Here is a 22491-nt window from a genome sequence, read left to right as displayed (position 1 = left end):
CCATCCTGCTCAAGAATGTTTGGGTCAATCACCTATGGGTTATGGCAAAGGCGGCCGTAAGGGGGAAATATATAGCCATCCAAGCCTCAGTCAAAAAAATTGAAAAATCCCTAATATGCAAACTCTCTTTACACCTAAACAACTGGAGAACCAACAACAAATTAAGCCAACCCCACCCACAAGAAGGGAAATAATTAAAATTAGAGCAAAAAATCACTGAGCTAGAAACTAGAGATACAGTAGAACACATCAACAAAACTAAAAGCTGTTTTTGAAAGAATAATTAAAATTGATAAACCACTGGCCAAACTAATCCAAAACAAAAGAGAGAGGATCCAAATTAATAAAATTGTGAATGAAAAGGCAGATCATGACTAACACCCAGGAAATATAAATAATCATCAGAAATTATTATTAACAGTTATATGCCAATAAGTTAAGCAACCTAGATAAAATGAATGCATTCCTGGAAACCTATAAACTTCTAAGACTGAAATAAGAATAAATTGACAACCTGAATAGACCAATATCTAGTAATGGGATTGAAGTAGTCATCAAAAGCTTCCCAAAAAACAAGATTCCAGGACCTGACAGATATACTAAGAAATTCTACCAAACATTCAAAGAGGAAATAATACCTATTCTCCTGAATCTGTTTCAAAAATTAAAAATAGAAGGAAAATTTCCAGACTCTTTCTATCAAGCCAGCATTATCTTGATGTCTAAACTAGGCAAAGACCCCAGACCAATATCTCTGATGAATATGGATGCCAAGATTCTCAAAAAGATCCTAGCTAACAGGATCCAACAGTACGTTAAAAAAATTATCCACCAGGACCAGGTGGGATTTATCCATGGGATTCAAGTGTGGTTCAACTTTTGTAAATCAATCAACGTGATAGAACAAATCAATAATAGGAGAGAGAAGAGCCACATGGTCCTCTCAATTGATGTAGAAAAAGCATTTGACAAGATACAACATCCATTCCTAATTAAAATGCTTCAAAGTATAGGGATAGTGGGAATATTCCTCAACTTCATAAAATCTATCTGTGAAAAACCCACGGTGAATATCATTCTCAAAGGGGAAAAGCTGACAGCCTTCCCTTTGAGATCAGGAACATGACAAGGATTACCCATTTTTGTCACTGTTATTCATCATAGTACTAGAAGTCCTAGCAACAGCAATCAGACAACAAAAAGAAACAAAAGGTATTCAAATTGGCAAAGAAGAAGTCAAACTCTCTCTCTTCACAGATGGCTTGATACTTTATGTGAAAAACCCAAAAGACTCCACCCTCAAAAACTAATGATGCATTTTATGGTGACTAAGAAATAATGGTGACCTCAAATTACTAGAACAGAAATCAGTTGCTTTCTTATACACTAACAATGGATCTGTAGAAAGGTAAATTAGAGAATCAGTTCCACTTACGATAGCACCAAAAACCATAAGATTATCTTGGAATAAACCTAATCAAAGAGGTAAAAGATATATACTTGAGGAACTACAGAACACTTATGACAGAAATTGAAGAAGACACAAAAACCATTCCATACTCATTAATTGGGAGAATAAACATTGTTAAAATGTCTATGCTGCCCAGAGGAATCTATACTTTCAATGTAATACCAATCAAAATACCAGAAGCATTACAAAGTGCTGGAACAAATAATCCTAAAATCTGTGTGCAACCAGAAGAGACCCCAAATCTCTAAGGAAATGTTGAAAAAGAAAAAGCTGGAGGCATCAGATTGCCTGATTTCAAGCTTTATTACAAAGCTATGATCACCAAGACAGCATGGTACTGGCACAAAAACAGACACATAGACCAAGGAACAGAGTATAGAGCTGAGATACAGCTCCTCAACTCTATGGTCAAATAATCTTCAACAAAGCAGAAAAAACAATATACAGTGGAAAAAAGACAGTCACTTCAATAAATGGTGCTGGGAAAATTGGACAGCTATGTATAGAAGAATAAAACTGGACCATTCTCTTACACCATACACAAAGATAAACTCTGAATGGAAGAAAGACCTCAACGTGAGACAAGAGTCCATCAAAATCCTAGAGGAGAACATAGGCAGTAACCTCTTCGACATCAGTCACGGCAACTTCTTTCAAGACATGTCACCAAAGACGAAGGAGACAAAAGTGTAAATGAACTTTTGGGACTTCATCAAGATCAAAAGCTTCTGCACAACAAAGGGAACAGCCAACAAAACAAAGAGGAAACCCACGAAATGGGACATATTCTCAAGTGACAGTACAGACAAAAGGCTGATATCCAAGATCTATAAAGAACTTCTCAAACTCAACACCCAAAAAACAGATAATCATCTCAAAAAATGGGCAGAAGACATGAACAGACACTTTTGCAAAGAAGACATACAAATGGCTAACAGACACATGAAAAAATGTTTATCATCATTAGCCAGCAGGGAAATTCAAATCAAAACCTCATTGAGATACCATCTTACACCAGTTAGAATGGCAAAGATTAACATGACAGGAAACAACAAATGTTGGGAAGGATGTGGAGAAAGGGGAACCCTCTTCCATTGTTGGTGGGAATGCAAGTTGGTGTAGCCACTTTGGAAAAGTGTGGAGATTACTCAAAAAACTAAAAATAAAGCTACCTTATGACCTGGCAATTGTACAGCTGGGTATTTACCCCAACGTAACAGACACAGTGAAAAGAAGGGCCATCTGTACCCCAATGTTCAGAACAACAATGTCCACAGTAGCCAAACTTTTGAAAGAGCTGAGATGCTCTTTCCATCTCAAGAGCTCTTCAAGAATGGATAAAGAAGATGTGGTCCATATATCCAGTGGGATATTATTTAGTCATCAGAAAGGATGAATACTCAACCGTTGGATGAACATGGATGGAACTGGAGTAGATTATGCTGAGTAAAATAAGTCAAGCAGAGAAAGTCAATTATCATATGGCTTCACTTACTTGTGGAACATAAGGAATAACATGGAGGACATGAGAAGGAAAGGAAAAGTGAATTGGGGGTAATCAGAGAAGGAGACAAACCATGAAAGACTGTGGATTCTGAGAAACAAACTGAGGGTTTTAGATGGGAGGAGAGTGGGGAGATGGGTGAGCCTGGTGGTGTGTATTAAGGAGGGCATGTATTGCATGGAGCACTGGGTGTTGTACATAAAAAAAAAAATGAATCTTGGAACACTGCATAAAAACTAATGATGAATTTTTATGGTGACTAACTAACAAAATTAAAAATAAATAAGTAAAATAAATTTAAAAAGACATGAAATTATCCTTTGGTTACATATCAGAAAGCAAAGATCATAGGAGTTATGCAATTTATACAAGATCACATGGCTAGTTAAGAAAGAAATTGGGTTAGAAGTTTATTATTCTGATGATCAGTTAAGAGCTGCTTCAGAACTATATTATATTGTTTCTACTTATAGATCTGGATTTAAAAAAATCTCCTACAAACAAAATAAAAGAAAATACAATCTCTATATTTCTGTTTAAAAGAAATTGACTTCTTTTGCCATCATTGTTCATTGTCAATAGTCAGTATTTCAATTGCACCATAAAAGATGCTTAGAAAGCTAGATAAAAATTTAGATTTTTTCTTATTAAAATCTGTTTTGAGCTTGAACTAACAGACATAGAAGGAAAAAAAAAACTTTAGTAGAACAATCTTGTCATATATTAAATCATGCCTATACTTGATCCTCCCTTTTGCATTCTGGTAATAAATGGTCCCTCCATTTCATTTTCTTTATCTTTCAGAGATTTAAATTTATTTCAGGGTCTCAAGAGAGAAGTAACTTCTCTCTAAAAGTATTTAGTGCATGCAGTAATTATATGCATTGAAATTCTTATAGGGAAGAATAAGTATAATTTATTGGATATATCATGTGGGCCAGGAACACTGCTATATATTGGAGATTCATAACAGAACAAGACCACATGGTTCCTGCTCTCATGTCACTTACAATGTAATAGGGACATATAGTAATGCAGTGACATGTGATATACACTGCAATAGAAAATGTATTTGGTGATATAGCAATGCATAGAGTTGTACTTGGTCAAGATTTGGGGCATCAGAAACATTTCTCAGAGCATGCCCACAGCAGGTTCTTTCAGCTTAAAAAATGATAATTATATCAGAGTTTATGCTTCTTATTTCGACTGTAGCAGTGTAATGAATTAGAATTCTGATCATCCACATGAGGTAATTAGAAAGCACATTTATGGCAATGAGGAAGTATGTAAATTGGTGAGGATTGGCAGGGGAGTGACTATTTTAGAGGACATCATTATTATGTAATTATAAATTACAATTCTTATCACAAAGAAAAATGCAGCTAGTAATGCATATCTAATATTGCTATAAAATCCAGAGTTGAAGAAAAATTTGTGGATCAGTTGAGATTTAGAAACAAAAGGTAAAAGCAGGAAAAATTCCAGTTGATATCAAAATGTACTGGCTTTTACCAGTACATCCAGGGAGATGTGATGCTATGAGTCACTAAGTAGGTATACTAAGTGAAAAGATGCATTAAATTAAAGGTTAGTCTCAGATGTTTAAGAGAATCTCAGCTCATTGTAAAATCCTGATTTAGTAAAGATGAATGAAAATGAGAAATATGAGAAGGTTAAGGAGTTATCAAGACATGTCAGAAGTAGTTATTGACAATAAGGAGTTGAAGGAGTCCTTTGAGAATCTAGACATTTACAGAATGGTGGTTGTGAGGACAGCTATCTTTAGGCATAAAGGAAATTGTATTTTCAATACTGTCTTCAAATTCTACTTAATAAGCTGGGAAGAGTGAGTTTTCTAAAGAAGTTATTCTAAACAAAAAATTAATGTGGTACTGCTATTCTGAAAAGCATAATCTAGAAAGAGCTAGTCTATATATATGATGTAATACAACAATGATGTGAGTTGGGTTAATGATATAACAATAAATGAAGACTTTTCTGAATTCATCTACTTTGGACTTAATACAAAAGGTAAAATGCATAGTCCTTGAATTTCAAACCTCAGGCATTGACTCCAAGTTTCCCAACATCAAACCTACACACCAGGTACATTTCCAGTGATCTCTTTTGCTTATAAAAGTAAAGTACCTTGGCTAAGACAAAGTAAAAATAAATGTACTTCTCTTTTTGATATTATAATTACTTGTGGAAGCTTTCTCTTACCCTGTTAAGCAGGAAGGCCTCTACCTCAAATTGCCTCATGAATAAAGATATAGTGTACTGACTTGTACCTACTTTTGTCAATCTTTTGTGACTGCCATATGCTATTAAGCTTAAGAGGTGGTCCACTCTTATACTGGTATTCTTGGTCTAGTGGTTAGGTCATTCTTGGTCTGGCAGTAGTTTGGGGGGATGTAGTAGAAATCAAAGAGGTTTTTTTCTCTCTGAATGTCATGCTTACCCTTGGCCACTTGGGTGAACCTCCATCCAAATGGTATAGCTCTTTAGATGCAGTGCAGATCCTTGCCTAGACTGGAGGAGTTTTCTCCAAAGTCATGTTCAGAAAAGGGGACTACAAGCTTGTGTTCTCTGGGTTACATCTCTGTAGTTTAGATTTGCAGCTATTGTTTCTAATCACATTCCTGGCCCTTTGTGCATATGTCAGGAGGAGTTTCATCCTGTGAAAACCAGACTTTCCTAGGAGAATTCAAGCACTGTGTTAAGCCACAGTCATCAGCCTAAAGTCCTTTTTCCCTCATGGGGCTCCTTGTGACATTTCTTTTTCTTTTTAAAAGATTTTATTTATTTATTTGACATAGAGAGAAAGATCACATGTAGGCAGAGAGGCAAGCAGGGGGGCGGTGGGGAGCAGGCTCCCTCCTGGGCAGAGAGCCCGATGCGGGGCTCCATCCCAGGACCCTGAGATCATGACCTGAGCTGAAGGCAGAGGCTGAACCCTCTGAGCCACCCAGGCACCCTTACTTGTGACATTTCTGCCAATAGGTTTCTCATTGGGGATTATCCTATCAGAAGTTTGAATAAGATTTAATTGCAAAGGAACAGGCTTTGAGGTCTCACTCCATTTGTTACCAGCAGACTTCTTTCTTAGGAACAAGCTCTTTCTTTTCAAGAACACAAGAAAGTATAACCATTTCAGGGGAAAAAAGAAAAAAAATCTTCTATCAATGTGTACCTAATTTGTCATTAACTTATATAACTAAGATGGAACATGCTAGTGATTCTGCCCCCAGCAAGAAGGTATTCCAAGGTAACTTCTGCAGTCTTCATTTGGGTAGAACAGGCAGGCAACTTTCAAAGATTAGTTCCTTTTGTTAAATTTCACCTAACCAGACATTCTTCTCCCAAAACAATTAGAATAAATAATAGTTATTTTTAAATGAACACCTTCTATATGCTGATAGCTATATGGTATCTGTATGATAGATATTATTTTATTGTTATTTTTGTCATTTTGAAGTTAAGGAAAAGAGACTCAGAGAGATTAAGCAACTTGCTCAAAGTTATACATATAGTATTTGAAAGAAAGTCTGACTCACAAGCTGGTGTTCTTTTCCCACGACAGATCACAAACAAAAAGACCATGCTGAAAAAACACACATCTGATAATATATACATAATATACATCTAGCTGGGTTAAATTAAATAATTTATTCATTCATTCTAGAAACACTGGGGATAAAATGATAAGGAGTTTCTGCCTTCAGTCACATATAGTCTGGCTGGGGAAACAACCACATATAAAGAGGAAGAACAGTGACAGAAATAGATGGGGTAATTGTGAGCAAAAAGAAGAATTACCTTGCCTGGGAACCCTATGCCCAACCTCACGTATTTTTCAGGGTTTATTATCTGAGAGGTGCCTTATGCTGACTGGTTCTGTCAGGTAGCCATATGCTTTCATGTATTTCTTTCTTGTTTTCTACTTTGCTCTTCCAGTTTGGGAGTTTGGTTGCCATAGTTCTAATGATATGAGGTTTTTCTTGGAAGGTATATGACCATTTGTGGCCATACTGCTACTTTTAATTATTGAAGGTATATTTGCCTTAGAGGAAAAGTTGTAAGGACATGGTTATTTGGGTAAGAGTATAGAAGGAAGAGAGCAAAGGGAAGGTCTAAAAAATGGGTCACCTGCCCTCCTGCAAAAGCTCAAATTCAATATCTCTAAGGATTAGAACAGATTTCAGTGTGAATGTTTGAGTAATGAAGGATGTCTGCCATCCATACTAATTATAGTCTGTAAGAAATAATATAATTTGTGTTTTAAAATATTATTAATGGGAATTACTTATCTTAAAAATATATTTCATTTATAACTTCTTAAGTTTTTAGCTTCAGAATATTAACAATTTAAATACAAAATACTGAGTTATAATTTCTGGTAATTGAAAAGCCACATAAATGATGACTTTCAGTTTAAATACTATTAAAATGCTTAAAATTTTTGATATAACTAATATTCAATGTATGGTTCTGTATGGAGTTTAAGACAATAATAGAATCTGATGAAAAAAGAATCTGAAATTCAACTAAATCAATATATAGACCACATAGTCGTTCTTCAAAAACCATCTAAATGTCTTCATATTACCAGCTCGTTTGTTGACACATTTCAGGATAGCTATATGTGAAATGCTGTGTCTTTTTTGGAGCTTGGTGTCTCTAGATGGACTCTTTCTTGAAAGAAAGAAAGAAAGAAAGAGAGAAAGAAAGAAAGAAAGAAAGAGAATCTATCTCTTAAGAAAGTGTTGGACCTAACATTTTTTCTTTTCTTTCTTTCTTTCTTTCTTTCTTTTTTTTTTTCTTTTTTTTTTTGCTAGTAGTCTTTCCACACAAATTAAATCATCCAGTCTTTGTCATCTGCCAGAAAACTTTATCTTCTGGGAGAAAATGCTAGGACTCTGTGCTTAAGTTCTCTTGGTCCTGACACTGCTTCATGGAGCCATTCTTCATCCTGGATTCAAACTGTTGCTGCTTTTCCTACTTATTCCCTTCCTATGCCTTGTACAGTTAAAACTGATTTTGACTGTGATAGCTGACCTATTGTAGGGGGTTTTCTTCTAACTTATAAGTAGAATATGATTGTACTTATAAGTAGAATATGACTAGAATATGCTCATGCCTTATATTTGTATATCCTCATACTAACGATTTTTAAGGTGAGTATCTATACAAGGGAGTGAAGAAACATACTGACCTTGTAGCCCATGACTTCAGATTCATTGGCCAATGGTCTGACTGGTTCCCAGCCCAGAGAAAGTTGAGAGTCTTGCTGTTCCCACCTGAGATTGCTGGGTGCTTGACTAGGGGCTGCAAAATAAAAAGTGAAAGTGAACTGACAAGGAATGTTAAATCCATTTCTTCACCTAAATCTTTGTATTTCAATCTTTTCTTTGTTTGGTAGTTGGCTGGCACCATAGGCTTCTTTCCAACTGGAGTCAGATAAGGAAGGCTTTTGCTCCAAAGTGTCATTTTAATAGCTATTCTACTGAACTTTTGAACCAGAATCCTTTTATCTTCCTTCTGTGACAAAATCGCGTGGCCTTGTTTCACAGGAAGATAACTTTTATCTACTGTGAATGCAAAATTTTCTGAGCTAGTTTTGGATTTTAGATCTAAGCATTCAAGCAAGACTATGAATTAAAACTCCCCTTCAATGCTTCTTATTTTGTACCTCACATGGCTTTCAGAAATGTTAAAAAATGTTTTCCTTTTGTTTGAAACAAACAAAAAGCCCCAGTCACTTACGGGATTTCTTGGTGGTTGCACTCACTTCACTGCTAGGTGGCCCATATCCAGCTCCATTATAAGCCCTCACCGTGAAGTGATATAAAGTATTTCCTTCTAATCCTGTCAGAATGAGAGAGGACTCATTCCCTCTAGTTTTGACTGTTTCTGCTGCATCTTCTTGTTCCATGTCTTTCCAATAACCAACCTGTCAACAGATTATTAAATGACAAATTAATTTTGAAGTTTCTTCTATGCTTGAGATTGTTTGGTTTTCCTAAAACCCTAAGAAATCACTCCTATATCATCCAATTAACAGGTACTACTAACTTGGCAAAATCAGTGTTAGTCACTGTCTAATCTATATCTGCGTGCATCTTAGCAGGACTCAGCAGAGCAATAAAAGGTATTACCTTCTAGCCTGATAGCACGAGTTTCTTGGAAAGGGCCCAAAACACATCCTGACATTAAGGAAGAATCATTTAAAGAAACTGAAGAAGGGCTTTTCTCTCATAGGTTATCAGAAATTTTCATCTTTCAAAGTCATGGAACTTTGATTTTTTTGAGAAAGAGACATGAAAAATATTTCCTTCTGGGCTCTACAAAAAGGGGAGTCATATAAGCTGTATGGATTTAATAGAGAAGAGGTGACACAGAACATTCACAGTATCTGGGAGTGGTCTAAATGTAGACCTATCACATTGCTAGGATATGGGAGGGAGGCAGAAAGGAACTTTTCTGTCAAAGCATAATTTATGCATTGAGATGATCTTTCCTTATTATAAGCTCATGTGACAGTGCTCATACCAAACTTGAGCCCTTTGTGAGTTTAACTAACTCTCATTGTATACCTAAGCTTAACACTATCTCAGACATTAAAATGTGACCATATTTAAGTGGAGAAAAGAGTATTTTTTTATTCCTCTACTTACTGTGATAAAAGTAATAAAACAGTAGTTCCCCCATCACCCCATTTTTACTGTGGTGAAAGAAGTAGATGACTCCACCCATTTCATCCTCCTTCAAGTGCTTTGTCTACTGTAGAGGCTAGAAAGACAAACACCACATTTTCCAAAGGCTTTCAGCTAAGGTTGCTGCTATACACTGTGGACAGCGAGGTGTTTTTGTTTGTTATTTGAAATATTCTGGAGCATGCCAAAGACTGACATTTCCAGCTATAACCATAGGAAGTGATTATAGGCTCTTGTCTCTCAGGAAAAAAACATTTGAGTTACCACATCACATTAAAAGTCCTCTACCAGCCTAGGTGCTCTTTGAAGGCAAAGGAAGGAAGGTTGTCACTGCAACTTTGTGAAATGAAGACTATAATAGCTATACTTTCTTCCAGGTATTGTTTTGTGTATACATATTAACAAATTGGGCCCTTTCCTTTCTTCTGATATATTATATAGTGTTGTAGATAGGTAACTTTCTAATATAGTTCATCAGAGGAAGAATAAACTCTCACCATGATTTGGACAGATTTACTGATGGAACTTTCTTTGGCTTTCCTGCTTAGGGAAAGGGTCAGTACATTTTCATTTAAAAAGTGATACACAGTTGTTGCTTATTGTTGCTTTTGAGTGTTGCCAAGTGGGGAAAAGGATGTGTATATATGTTGAGTAACCAAAGGGATATGGTTACATTAGTGTTCAACATCCATTTCACTCTTCATCCTAGTTATCTCCTTGTACTGCAGAGGATGGAGAGTGAAAAATCTTATTTCTAAGACTCCTCTGCAGTTAAGACTCAATGTGTTTTAGCTTCAGTCAGATGAATATGCCTGAAATTTGAAAGTAAAAGTGAGATGGATATTGAATTTCTGCTTTTGCATCTCTGCTGGTAAGCATATTAATGGAGTCTATTTTTCCTTTCCTCCCTGCCACCCTAAGGCAGCATTAGCTTTATGAGAATCAAGAATCAGGGCACAGAATATCCATTTTGTTGGTGCAAATCATAGTTTGCATAGTGGGATTCTGGAACTGACAACAAGATTGGAGGTCTCCAGATTGCAGCAACTTCCTGAATGTGGCACCATCCTGATTATAGTGGCTTCTTTAACCATGGCAATGGCGCATGCTTCTGGGTCTGGTGGCTTAGAAGACATCTTCCTTCGTGTTGGTTGTATAGTTTGATTTGGAAAATCATCCTTGATCTTTCAAGTCACCCTAAAGTCCATTAATTTAAGTCAATAATTTTACAAAAAACTTAATAACTATAATACCTCTTACTTAAACTAGAGTAATTTAGTTCTTTGCAACTAACCCCTGTCTGAAACATCTACATGGATCTCATATATCTTTGTATATATCAATCTCTTTATTTTTTTTAAAGGCTAAAAAAATAATCAAATTCCTATTTCTCATACTTGTCTCTTCACAGATTTGAACTGGTATACAGCTAAGTGACTGAACTTCAAAAATCTGTTTGAATAAGTAGGAATCCTCTAAAATCCTAACTTTTTTTTTTTTAATTTATTTGACAGACAGAGATCACGAGTAGGCAGAGAGGCAGGCAGAGAGAGAGGAGGGAAGCAGGCTCCCTGACAAGCAGAGAACCCAATGTGGGGCTCGATCCCAGGATCCTGGGATCATAACCTGAGCTGAAGGCAGAGGCTTTAACCCACTGAGCAGCCCAGGCGCCCTTAAATTCTAACTTTTATATGATGAGGGACTCATTCCAAATTCTGAAAACTAGCTTAACTTGCTTCATCTTTGAGAATATTTTAAGAGAATAAATCTAAGTTATTTTAAAACTACAAAATTGCCTGACATGTCATTAGATGAACAAACACATATCTTTCCTTTCCAGTGATATATCTGATTTCCACTTCTCTGTTTTAATTTTCTTTAATTGGTTAGATTATTTTAAATTAATTAAATATATATATTTGAGGGAAACAAGTATGTTTAAATTCAATAAATTTGAATTTATTTGATAAAGATTTCACTATAAATTTTGACTTCTAAATATTGAATATTTAATGTTCTGATTAATTACCTAAAATTAAAACATCTTATTGAAAGATAAAATGTTTCTTAAGTAACTAATTGTGAAAAAAAATTCCAACTAATTCCAACTGAAAATTACACAGTGTATTCTGAACTATGCTTTAGGTAAAAAATGTTCTTGTTAAAAAAAAAAAAACAACAACTTTAACTGAGGGTGCTAATTTAAAATAAAGCATATCAGAGGTGGGTGGGTTGGGGTGATGGGTGAAATATGTGAAGGGGATTAAGAGTACGTACATTTATTAAGATAAGCACTGGGTAATGATGTAAAGAATTGCTGAATCACTATATTGTATACCTAAAACTAATATAACACTGTATGTTCACTATACTGGAATTAAAATATAGAACTTTAATTTAAAAAGCAATAAAAAATTAAACCTACAGAGAAATAAAAAAAAATCCACACATTCTATTTCTAGCATGTTTGCAACAAAAGAATAGTAGTTGTTGCTTTCACAGTGAAATAATAATTAATTAATTTTTTTCTTTTCTTTCTTTTTTTTTTTTTTTTGGATGGGAGAAAGAGTAAAACAAAAATATTTGGAGTTTAATATTATGCTTCTTTTATCATTCTTAAATTCAAGTTGAGGTAATACAGTACTCACAATTCACATGCACCTTCTGATGTTGAGACTTACTCATTCATTTATCTCCCCCTGATTCAATTCCCATCTTTTTTTTTAAAATCAGTTTTAATTTAATGCTACTAAAAATTACAATTCACAATACAAGGACTGTAGACAAAAGGAAAATAAGTACCATATAGCCTCCATTTGATATCTGAGTAGCTTCTGAGTTATAACCCATCTGCGTGCACCCAGCCTCAAGATTCTCCAATAAATCATCATGGCCTTGAACTACTCCTGCAACCTTCTCACAGATGGATTTCTGGTCATATGGTAATCTAAGATACATTAAGTTTTAAAAAGCAAGTTGCAGGCTATGTATATTCAGTCAGTATGTATACTAAACATACATATATTAAATACCAGATATATAGAGTATGTTCACATATAAATGTATTTTAGATTTCCTTGTCAATTCCTATTTTGATGATATATTTCATCAGTGCATATACTTCAAACTCTATAAGATCACTTGAAATTAAGTTAAAAACATTAAAAAAGATATAAATATCTAAAACTGGAAGAAGCATAGATAACCACTATTTTATCAACTTCAGATAATTGTCTTTGGTATGTGTCTGTGTATCTCTTCCTATGTTTTCATTACACATACTTAATATAATTAATGTACCTACAGTTGCATGTCTTAATTTTATTCTCTAACGTTAGAGTTACACATAAATATTTTCTCTTTTTTCTAAGTAATATTTTATTATATGTCTGTGTACCAAATATTATTTAACCAGTATTCTACTGTGGAACATTTGGGTAGCTTCCATCTAATTTTTTTTTTTTCATTAAAATGTTGCCACAAATATCCTCATCTGTATTGTTTTCTACATATTGAGTTAATTCCCAGATAGAATCCCACACAGGAGATTATGGTGTCTCAAGTTACGAAAATTATTATGCTTTTTGATACAAAAACTAGAGGGTATTATGCTAAGCAAAATAAGTCAATCAGAGAAAGAAAATTATCATATGATCTCACTGATAAGAGGAATTTGAGAAAGAAAACAAAGGAGCATAGTGGAAGGGAAGGAAAAATGAAACTAGAGAGGAAGACAAAAATCCATAATTTTTGCCATTTACAGTAGATGGTTACTGGATGAGTTGTGAAATTTACTTCTCAGTTTTCAGTGAAGAAGTCTCCTTAATATTTTATCTTCTGATTTTTGTTACCAGTTAGATTTTAAAAATACACTTTCTTCTTAGTTCCTTTAGTCATTTATCTCTATATCTTTAATTCTACTTACTGATCACTGCTCATTCAATATTGTACTCCTTGAATTTAATAAGTGTAGCTCTATTTTCTATTGTTATTTAATGCTGCAAATGAATAATTGATTTTTTGCATCTTTGAAAGTAACTTATTCTTTCTTATAGGGAGCTTAGAGGCTTTCTTATTGTTTGTTTTTTAAAATCTAAATGCATATTAAAATGTAAATATTTTATCAGGACTCTATTCTTAAAAATTATTAATTCAATTATTCATTCAAAAATTTTTTGAATATGTATTATTTACCAAGAACTATGCCTGCAGGAAACTGGGGACTAATGGTGAGTCAAAAAAGACATAGCATAGGCCAGAACAGAGAGGACTTTTACAGCCGTGAAACTATTTTGTACAATACTATAATGGTGGATATTTATACATTTGTCAAAACACTTAGAGACGAGGGGTGCCTGGATGGCTCAGAGGGTTAAGCCTCTGCCTTCGGCTCAGGTCACAGTCTCAGGGTCCTGGGATTGAGCCCCACATGTGGCTCTCTGCTCAGCAGGGAGCCTGCTTCCCCCCTCTCTCTGTCTGCCTCTCTGCCGACTTGTGATCTGTTAAATAAATAAATAAAATCTTGAAAAAAAAATACTTAGAGACATCCAATACTAAGAATGAACCCTAATTTAAACTCTGGACTGTGAATGGTGATGATGTATCAGTATGGTTCATCAATTATAAGCAAATGTACAACTCTGTTGAGGTGTGTGGATAGTGGGGGAAGTGGTAAGTGTGTAGGGATAAGGGTTTGTGGGAATTCTCTTTACTTTTTCTGCTCAAATCTGCTGTGGACCTAAAACTGCTTTTCTTTCTTCCTTCCTTTCTTTCTTCCTTCCTTTCTTTCTTTCTTTTTTGAAGTTTATTAATTGAAAAAATAATAGCTTAAATAGCCATTGAGTGAATAACCACACAAACATAAAATTGTGGTTCTGACAAACTACTCATTGCTAGAGAACTACAATATAGGATAGGTTTCAGTGGTGAGAGGTTGGTCAGAGAAGGCTTCCGTAAGAGAAATAGTTGAGCACAGGCAGAAAGAAAAGCAGGAGCTAAGCAGGCAAAGAGGGAAGGAAGGCAGAGGAATAGTGTGTGAAGTCTGAAGAGAAGAATGAGTATAGGTATTCTGAAAAAAATTAAACAGGTTGATGTTGAAGTTGATGATGAATGTGGCTTAATTTGATCCTAGAGACAAAGGATGGAGCTAGACCTTTTAGTTGTCTGTATTAAGGGGTTAGGAACAATTATAACATATTGAAGGATTTTAAGCAGGCGTGAGAGTGGGAGTGTATATTTGTTTTTTGAAAAGATACACCCAGCTGTCCAAAGTTTTTTTGTTGTTGTTTGTCTGTCTTGTTTCTTGAAGTACATGAATCAGGTTGCTCCCTTGTTAAAAACCTTTCCATATTGCACTTAGAATAAATTCCAGACTCCTTACCATGGTTTCCAAGGCCCTACCTGATAGGGTCTTCATGTCCTTCTCCAACCTCATTTTACATTCTAACTCATTTTTCTTGCTGCCTTTCAGAAAAATGGGTCTCAGACATTCACTCACATTTCTAATTGAATTTATGGTGCTATCCCTATGGAAGCTCTTTTTATAGCTTTTTTTTTCCTCTAAATGGTTATCTCCTTTCTCCAATGGTCCAGCTTACGTGAGAAGCCTCCATTGACCACTTCTCTAAATAAACCATCTCTCTTTCATGTCATTCAGACTTTTGTTACAGTCATTTGTAATTATGAAACTATATGAAGCTATCCTAGTTTATCTGTTTGTTTGTACAAAGCACCAAAGTGGCAATGGTTGCAATATGGAGAAGAGACTGGAAGGAGACAAGAATAGGTATAGAACAGTTGGAAGGGATTTAGAGTTTGGCTAAGAAATGAGGATATCCTGAACTAGGGTTATGGTGGTGGATGCTGGGACACATATGGAGTCAAGTAATATTTAGAAAATAAAATCAATAGACTTTTGTGGTAGATTAGTTGTGGGCATGACAAAAAAGGAGTTCTTAAGACTTTAATATTTATAGTGCATTCTCTTCATATTTTGGATCACTCTTTAGAAATAGAAGAAATACTCCCATTTTTCTCATTGGTATCTAGATTCATATGTTTAAAATTTTTCTTCCGATTTACAAGAAAATCTCATAGGGAAAGGAATTAATACTGAGCCTTACCATTTGTTTTCTTTTCTCAAAGAGTTTTATTGTTTAATCATCCTTGAATCTTACCTAACTAAACTTTAATGGTGTTCTAGAAAGGAATTAAAGTTGATTGGAATGGGAAGAAATCCATCTCTAAACTGTATATACCAGACCAGTGGTCTATGCAGTGTGGGTAGATGCTAGATTATTGGTTGTTAGTACAAGCCTCCACTCCTTATTCTGCAAGTAACACAATGAAATCTACCCAAGGCTGATTTGAGAGACAAAGCTTTATGTGTGTGACTGTAGTTTGTTGCACTAAAGAGGAAGATAAAGAGAAAGGAGGCCAGAGGCCATTTCATTGTGTACTTGAACCTAGAAAATGGAATTTTGAGGCTGGGTCATTGCACAAAGAAAAACCTAGAAAATGCTGCTAACAGTTTTGTTTCATATCCCTCAATGCAATTGCAATAAGCATTTTCTCTTCTCTTACAGTTTCATGGTTACTTTACAAGAAATCAAGAAAAGCCAGTTGTATGTGCTTCCATTCAATTCATTGCCATTCCTAAATTCAACAGTTGTAATTAATGTAAACTGAGTTAGGAGATAGATATTTCACTTTTAGCCTGCTTCTCCAGTGATTCCTCATCTTTAGATAAACTTTGAAACTCTATGACATTTTCTCTAATAATGCTTCAATTGCCTTTTACATTCCTCTTTTCTCACCTAACACCTAATTTTAGCCATGTCCTTCTACTGAGAGCTTATATATGAGGAACACATTTCCCGTGGAAAATGAATTTGTTTCCGTCAAGAATGTCTTTGCTTGCCTCAATTTAGTTGATCTCCAGCTTCCCAATCTCCTGAGTTTAGCACTAAGGTATAGTTATTAAATTGGCTATTCACAATCAATACTCTGAGATACACTGACAGTCAGTATCATATTAGTTGCTTTGTGCCAACAGTAATTTTACTAGAAAGGATGCAATTCAATGAATCAAATAAGATAAATAAACAATGCTTAGTTAAACTTTTGAATATTTATGAGACAATTCAACAGTGATTAGAGGATACGGGTGAGGAGTTTTAAAATGCAGAAAGAACATAATGATGGATATAATTTACTGAATAAATCTGTATTTATTTTTCCTAGAAGCTGTCACTAGTATCTAAAGAAAATATACTGAAGAAGAGTGGCTATAAATAATAAGTGAACGTGTTCTTAATCCATGTAGTTCAGTGCAGGTCTTTTACATGTGTTTGCTCCCTTTCCTTCTTTAATCAAATGTTGTAAAATAAAGCATGTTGAAGAAAGAAAATTCAGTGAATATTTTATTATAACCAAGTCCTTAATTGTGGTTATGAGATGAGCTGTAAATATAATAGTCTCTTAATGAAAGAAAACAAGTTTTGATTTGAAAGTTAATACTTTCAGGTAGAAGAACATTAATCTTAAAAAATTATTATGTATTTTACCATATATAAGGTGTTAGGAATGCAGAGTTTGGAGATGTATAGTTTTAACTATATATTAGAAGAGATAAAAAACCAAAATTCAATGATATGTCCATCTTAAGGAGCTCAAAAAAGAACACATATTGTAAACTCAAAGAAACTAAAAAGAAGGGTATCATATAGATAGGCACAGTATTTAATGAACTGAAAATAAATGCAGATAAAAAAATGAATAAAGCCAAAGTTAATTCTTTGAGAAGTTCAAAAATTTGGAAATCTCTTTTGATTGAGAGTGATCAGAGAGAGTGAGAGGGTGAGAATAGGGGGAGTAGAGGATATACAAATTATTGATAGAAACTAATACCACAGATCTACAAGAGAGATATTAAATAAAATGATAGGCATAATTGGTGACTAAGAAAAGTGGTCATGCAAATCCTGGCCTAGATGAGAACTGAAAAATCTTGGCGAGCACCCAAAAGCAGCCAGACACTGGAGGAGAGTTTTCTCTGGAAAGCTGAAACTGCAACAGGTAAGTTACAGCTTTTTTTGTTTGAAAATATGACTATGGTGCTAGAATATTACTGCAGCCTTACCAGCTGGAGAAAAAATAGATGGAGTTGAATGTAGAAAGAGCAGCTGGACATCTAAAAGGGAAATTCGATAAATAAGGGAACTGCAAAAAACAGTAAGACTGAAAATCCCAGTGTAAACGCTGCTCATCTTCTTGGTTAAAAGATAAAATATGCTTTCTCAGGGAGAATATATGAGAGAGTGGGTATAAATGTAGGTCGCAACCAAAAAAATCTATCTCAAAACAACTGCATTGGGTGGGAGTTTTTGGTTTGCTCCTGTTTAAACTGAGTGCATTCTTCAACATGCATGTCTCAGGAAGGAGAAAAGTGGCAATTTTAAAAAACATATATTTTAGAGATTTATTATAAAATATGTTGTGTGAAATGATGTAATTGCTGAGATTTGCTTCAAAATAACATGGAAGAATTGATTAAATGCAGTTATATGTAAAATGTTATTCATTAATTCATCATGGTTGAAGGTGAATGTTGAGTACATAGAAATTTACTATGCTTCTCTGTATATTTCATATATTTTTCATATTACAAAGTTAAAGAAAAAATATAGTTTAAGACAAAGATCACAGTTACAATAGAATCAAGACAATAAAACAGGGATTAACCTAAGAAAAGATTTCTAAGACATATATTGATAAAGAACACCTAAAAAACCCCAAAACAAAACAGGGATATACAAAACTCATCAATTACGAGAATTAATATTGCAAGTAGATAATTCTCAAAATTGTTTATATAGGTAGCTCTATTCATAACAGATCCAAGTTGGAAAAAACCCAACCCTAAAGTTCATCAATGATAGAATGAAAAATAAATTGTGGTATGCTCATACAATATAGTTTGGGAGAAAGCATGTAACAATAGAAAATGCAAGATATAAAAAGCTCCATATAATTCCAAAAACTATGAAAACGAATCAGAATTCAGGATATTTGTTTTTGGGAGGGTATGAATAAGGATAGTGACTATAGTAAACACAAGGTAGGTCTCCAGTTTTTAGTAATGTTTTGTTTCATGACCCGGATTATAGTTACACAGGTATGTTTACTTAGTGGTAGCTCATTGAACTGCACATTTATAATTTGTGCTCTTTCACATATGTAGATTTAAAAAAATTGTCCTTTTGAAAATAAAATGTCAGTCAGTAGTTAGCAGTCAATTAGTAATAAGTATTTTTATACTGTTAAGTATGTGTTTTGTAAAGCTTCCTTTTGTATGTGTGTGTTTAGGCATTTTATAACACTTCTCAATTTCATAGTATAGTAAGCAAAACCATGGCTGTATCTTTCTGTTCAACACTCATTGAATTAATACCTCTAGACCACAAGTACATTGTTCGGTGTTAAAATAAAGCCCGTTGCTCAAAAGAAAGGAGAATGTGTTGCAGTTTGGTAATTCTCAAATGGATCATTCTAAGAGAGTGTCAACAAAAATGTTCCAAGTATTTGTTAAACTAAATGGGTTGATGTCTACATTTGTGGTTTCATTTTTTGTATATTTTGTGTGTACAAATGTCTGCTATATAAGAGAGTGAGACTGTGGATGGACGGACGATGAACTCAGGATGGCTGGATTTAGGAGTGAGAAAACTCCTGTTTAGAGGTGTTATAGTAACTTTAGATATGTGTAAAAGAATAAAAAAATGGAAAATAACTATGAACATGATAAAAGATATCAATATCCTTTCAGTCTTTTATGTGTATAAGATAATACATTCACACAAATATTCTAATGTTGAAAATAAAATGGTTTATGTAAAAATTTCAGTACAAAAATTGTGAAAAGTTATTTGGATTAAAGCATTCTTTCCATGAAGCAATGTATCTAGAAGCAAACAAACAGAAACACAGTAAACTGAGTGATTAATTGCTCTCAAAGAATTCCATAGTTGCCGAGGCACCTGGGTGGCTCAGTGGGTTAAGCCTCTGCCTTCAGCTCAGGTCATGATCTCAAGGTCCTGGAATCGAGCCCCGCATCAGGCTCTCTGCTTGGCGGGAGGCCTGCTTCCCCCGCCACCTCTCTCTGCCTGCCTCTCTTCCTACTTGTGATCTCTCTCTCTCAATCTGTCAAATAAATAAATAAATAAATCTTAAAAAAAAAAAAAAAAGAAAAAAAGAATTCCATAGTTGCCTTTCAATAGGACAGGGGAAGGAATGAGTTAAGTAACTGAAATGTTACTTTTTCAATTTCCTTAGATCTGCTGATTTTTGAAAAATGTAATTAGTTTTGGTTAGACTCCCAATCTATGAAAATAACCTAAGAAGGAAATCTAATGATAGGGATATGAAAGCTATCTGATTTAAATTAGAGCCTGCAGAATTTCAGAAAAAGAAGAGTAGAATTGGCATCTTTTTTTTTCTTTTTTACTGTTTAGTTTTTAATATTCTTACTTTTATATAGTCATAATAAAAAATCAAACAAAATCTCTAAAACAGCTACTACCCAACCACCGTATGGAAAATAAAATAGCCTTTGTTTAGCCTTTTGGTGACTGGTTTCATTTTGACTTCTTTTCCCTCTTTAATTTATATCTGAAATTCCATTTTTCACCACACAACACACACACTGTCCCACCCCATGCTATTCAAATTAAATGCAATCTATCTGGCATGAGTTATTGTCAGACAAGAATAGGCCCATGTTTTTGTCTTCTGCTATGATGATTACAGAGTTAGGTCATAAAATACACAACAACAACAGTCTCATCCTTTCTCTCCTGAAGAAATCCCCCCACAACTTATTTTATAGAGCAAAATTCAATTGGTCTCTTTTCGGTTCAATCAATAACTAAAAATGACTTTAGTGATATGTCTAAAATGAACTTCTTAGTTACATATTCTCTGAAAGTTCTAAGACACATGCATGTCTTGAACATAGCCCAGGAAAAGGAGTTATTAGAGGTGCTTTGATGAGAATTGTAAAATGGGACAAGTTGTTTTGTCTTTCATTTCTCTTAATAATAAACATCAAAAAGTTCAGAATTCTAACTAGGACACTGTGTACCCCTTGTTACAAAACTAAATTTTTGCTTATTGTTGAAAGGATTCTAGCCATTAAAAGGGTAAAAATAGTTAATAATACTGTTACAAAAAGCATACAAAAAATACAAGCACCTTAAACTTAGTAATCATGGGGGATTATGTTTCACAGGCAGAATATATACAATACGGTGTTTTAAATATTACGTCTAGAAAAAATTCTTTTTATATTATTCAATAAATAATATATAATTTATTAATTTATTATTTTATTCAGGAAAATTGATCACATTTTAGGGACGGATATATGCTCACACAAACAGAAACTGATACCCAGATAGGGCACTGGCATGGGTTTTTTCTCACTAACATTTCTTGAGAGAATCAAGATACTAAGGAATCCTGAGGTAATTCTGGGCATGGACTTTGTATTGTTCCAATGTGTGTCTCTCTCTCTGTCTCTCTCTCGTTTACTTAAATTTACCATAAACATATTTTAATATTAGATTGTGAGCTTTTGGAAAGCAGGGTCTAGATCTAATTAATTTTTGCATGTCTGCTGCCTGGCACAGTGCCTGATACTTAATAAATGCTGGATGAGTGAAGGAATGAAAAAATGAATCAACCAAGGTTCCATTATCACATACTTTCCTTCATCCTTCTGCCTGATCTGGAAACATAGAGAAAAATGATAAAATTTGGCCTTATCTTTCTTCTCCTTCTTGCCAGACTGGTCTCTGTTCTTATTTTGTATGCAATAAAAATCCTCGTTTTCTCAGAAAGGCTTGAGAGTCTCTGCTCTAGGATTCAAACATTACCATTCATTCACAAGACATAGAATGCTGGCAGATTCATGAATTCAAAAATGAACCTAATAATTTACTTGCATAGGCCAATGACAGGGATGACAATCCAGATGGAAGTCATGGTTATTCATGAATCAAAGTTGTTCAATAAATAAAGCCCATTTTCATTTTTCAATCATGCTGCATGTCACATATCGCAATATCAATACTTTCTACATTTAGTCTATACAGCCATAAAGTCTGAAGCCACTTCCATGTAATTAACCAAAATTCTTAATTGGTGGTTCTAAGAGAATGTCAACAAAGTTGTACAGATATTTGTAAAATACAATTAGATGGATTAGTATCTACATTTATGATTTCATAATCATTCTTATTTCCTCAAATGGTCATTTTTTCTAAGGTAGTGTTAGACTTGCAGAAGGCAGTGTTAAGCAGCCATCCAAAAAACTGAATCTTGCCATTTGTGAAACATGTATGGAACTAGAGGGTAGTATGCTGATCAAAATAAGTCAATCAGAGGAGGACAATTATCTTATGATCTCTCTGATATGAGGAATTTGGGAGGCAGGTTGGGTAGTTGTGGGGGGTAGGGAGGGAAAAAATGAAACAAGATGGGACACGGGAGGGAGACAAACCATAAGCAAGTCCTAATCTCAGTAAACAAACTGAGGGTTGCTGGGGGTGGGGAGGGAAGGGATAGGGTGGCTGGGTTGTGGACATTGGGAAGGATATGTACAAGGGTGAGTGCTGTGAATTGTGTAAGACTGATGATTCACAGACCTGTACCCCTGAGGCAAATAATACATTACATGTTAATTAAAAAAGAAGAAGAAGAAGAAGAAGAAGAAGAAGAAGAAGAAGAAGAAGAAGAAG

At 34.4% G+C, this 22491-nt stretch overlaps 1 protein-coding gene across 1 annotated transcript in view; it reads right to left on the bottom strand.

The window, feature by feature from the left end:
* CNTN5 (contactin 5) overlaps positions 1 to 22491 on the bottom strand; it is a 784689-nt gene that overhangs the window by 7843 nt on the left and 754355 nt on the right. The window contains exons 20-21 of the mRNA XM_059391830.1: positions 8745 to 8931; positions 8194 to 8306 (exon numbers count right to left, since the gene is read on the bottom strand). Of these exons, the coding sequence (XP_059247813.1) occupies positions 8194 to 8306; positions 8745 to 8931 (300 nt within the window). The remainder of the gene's footprint in view (positions 1 to 8193; positions 8307 to 8744; positions 8932 to 22491) is intronic.

This window comes from Mustela nigripes, chromosome 1 (genome assembly GCF_022355385.1).
Source record: "Mustela nigripes isolate SB6536 chromosome 1, MUSNIG.SB6536, whole genome shotgun sequence".
Lineage (NCBI taxonomy): Eukaryota > Metazoa > Chordata > Mammalia > Carnivora > Mustelidae > Mustela > Mustela nigripes.
This window is presented reverse-complemented; position numbering and strand designations above follow the sequence as displayed.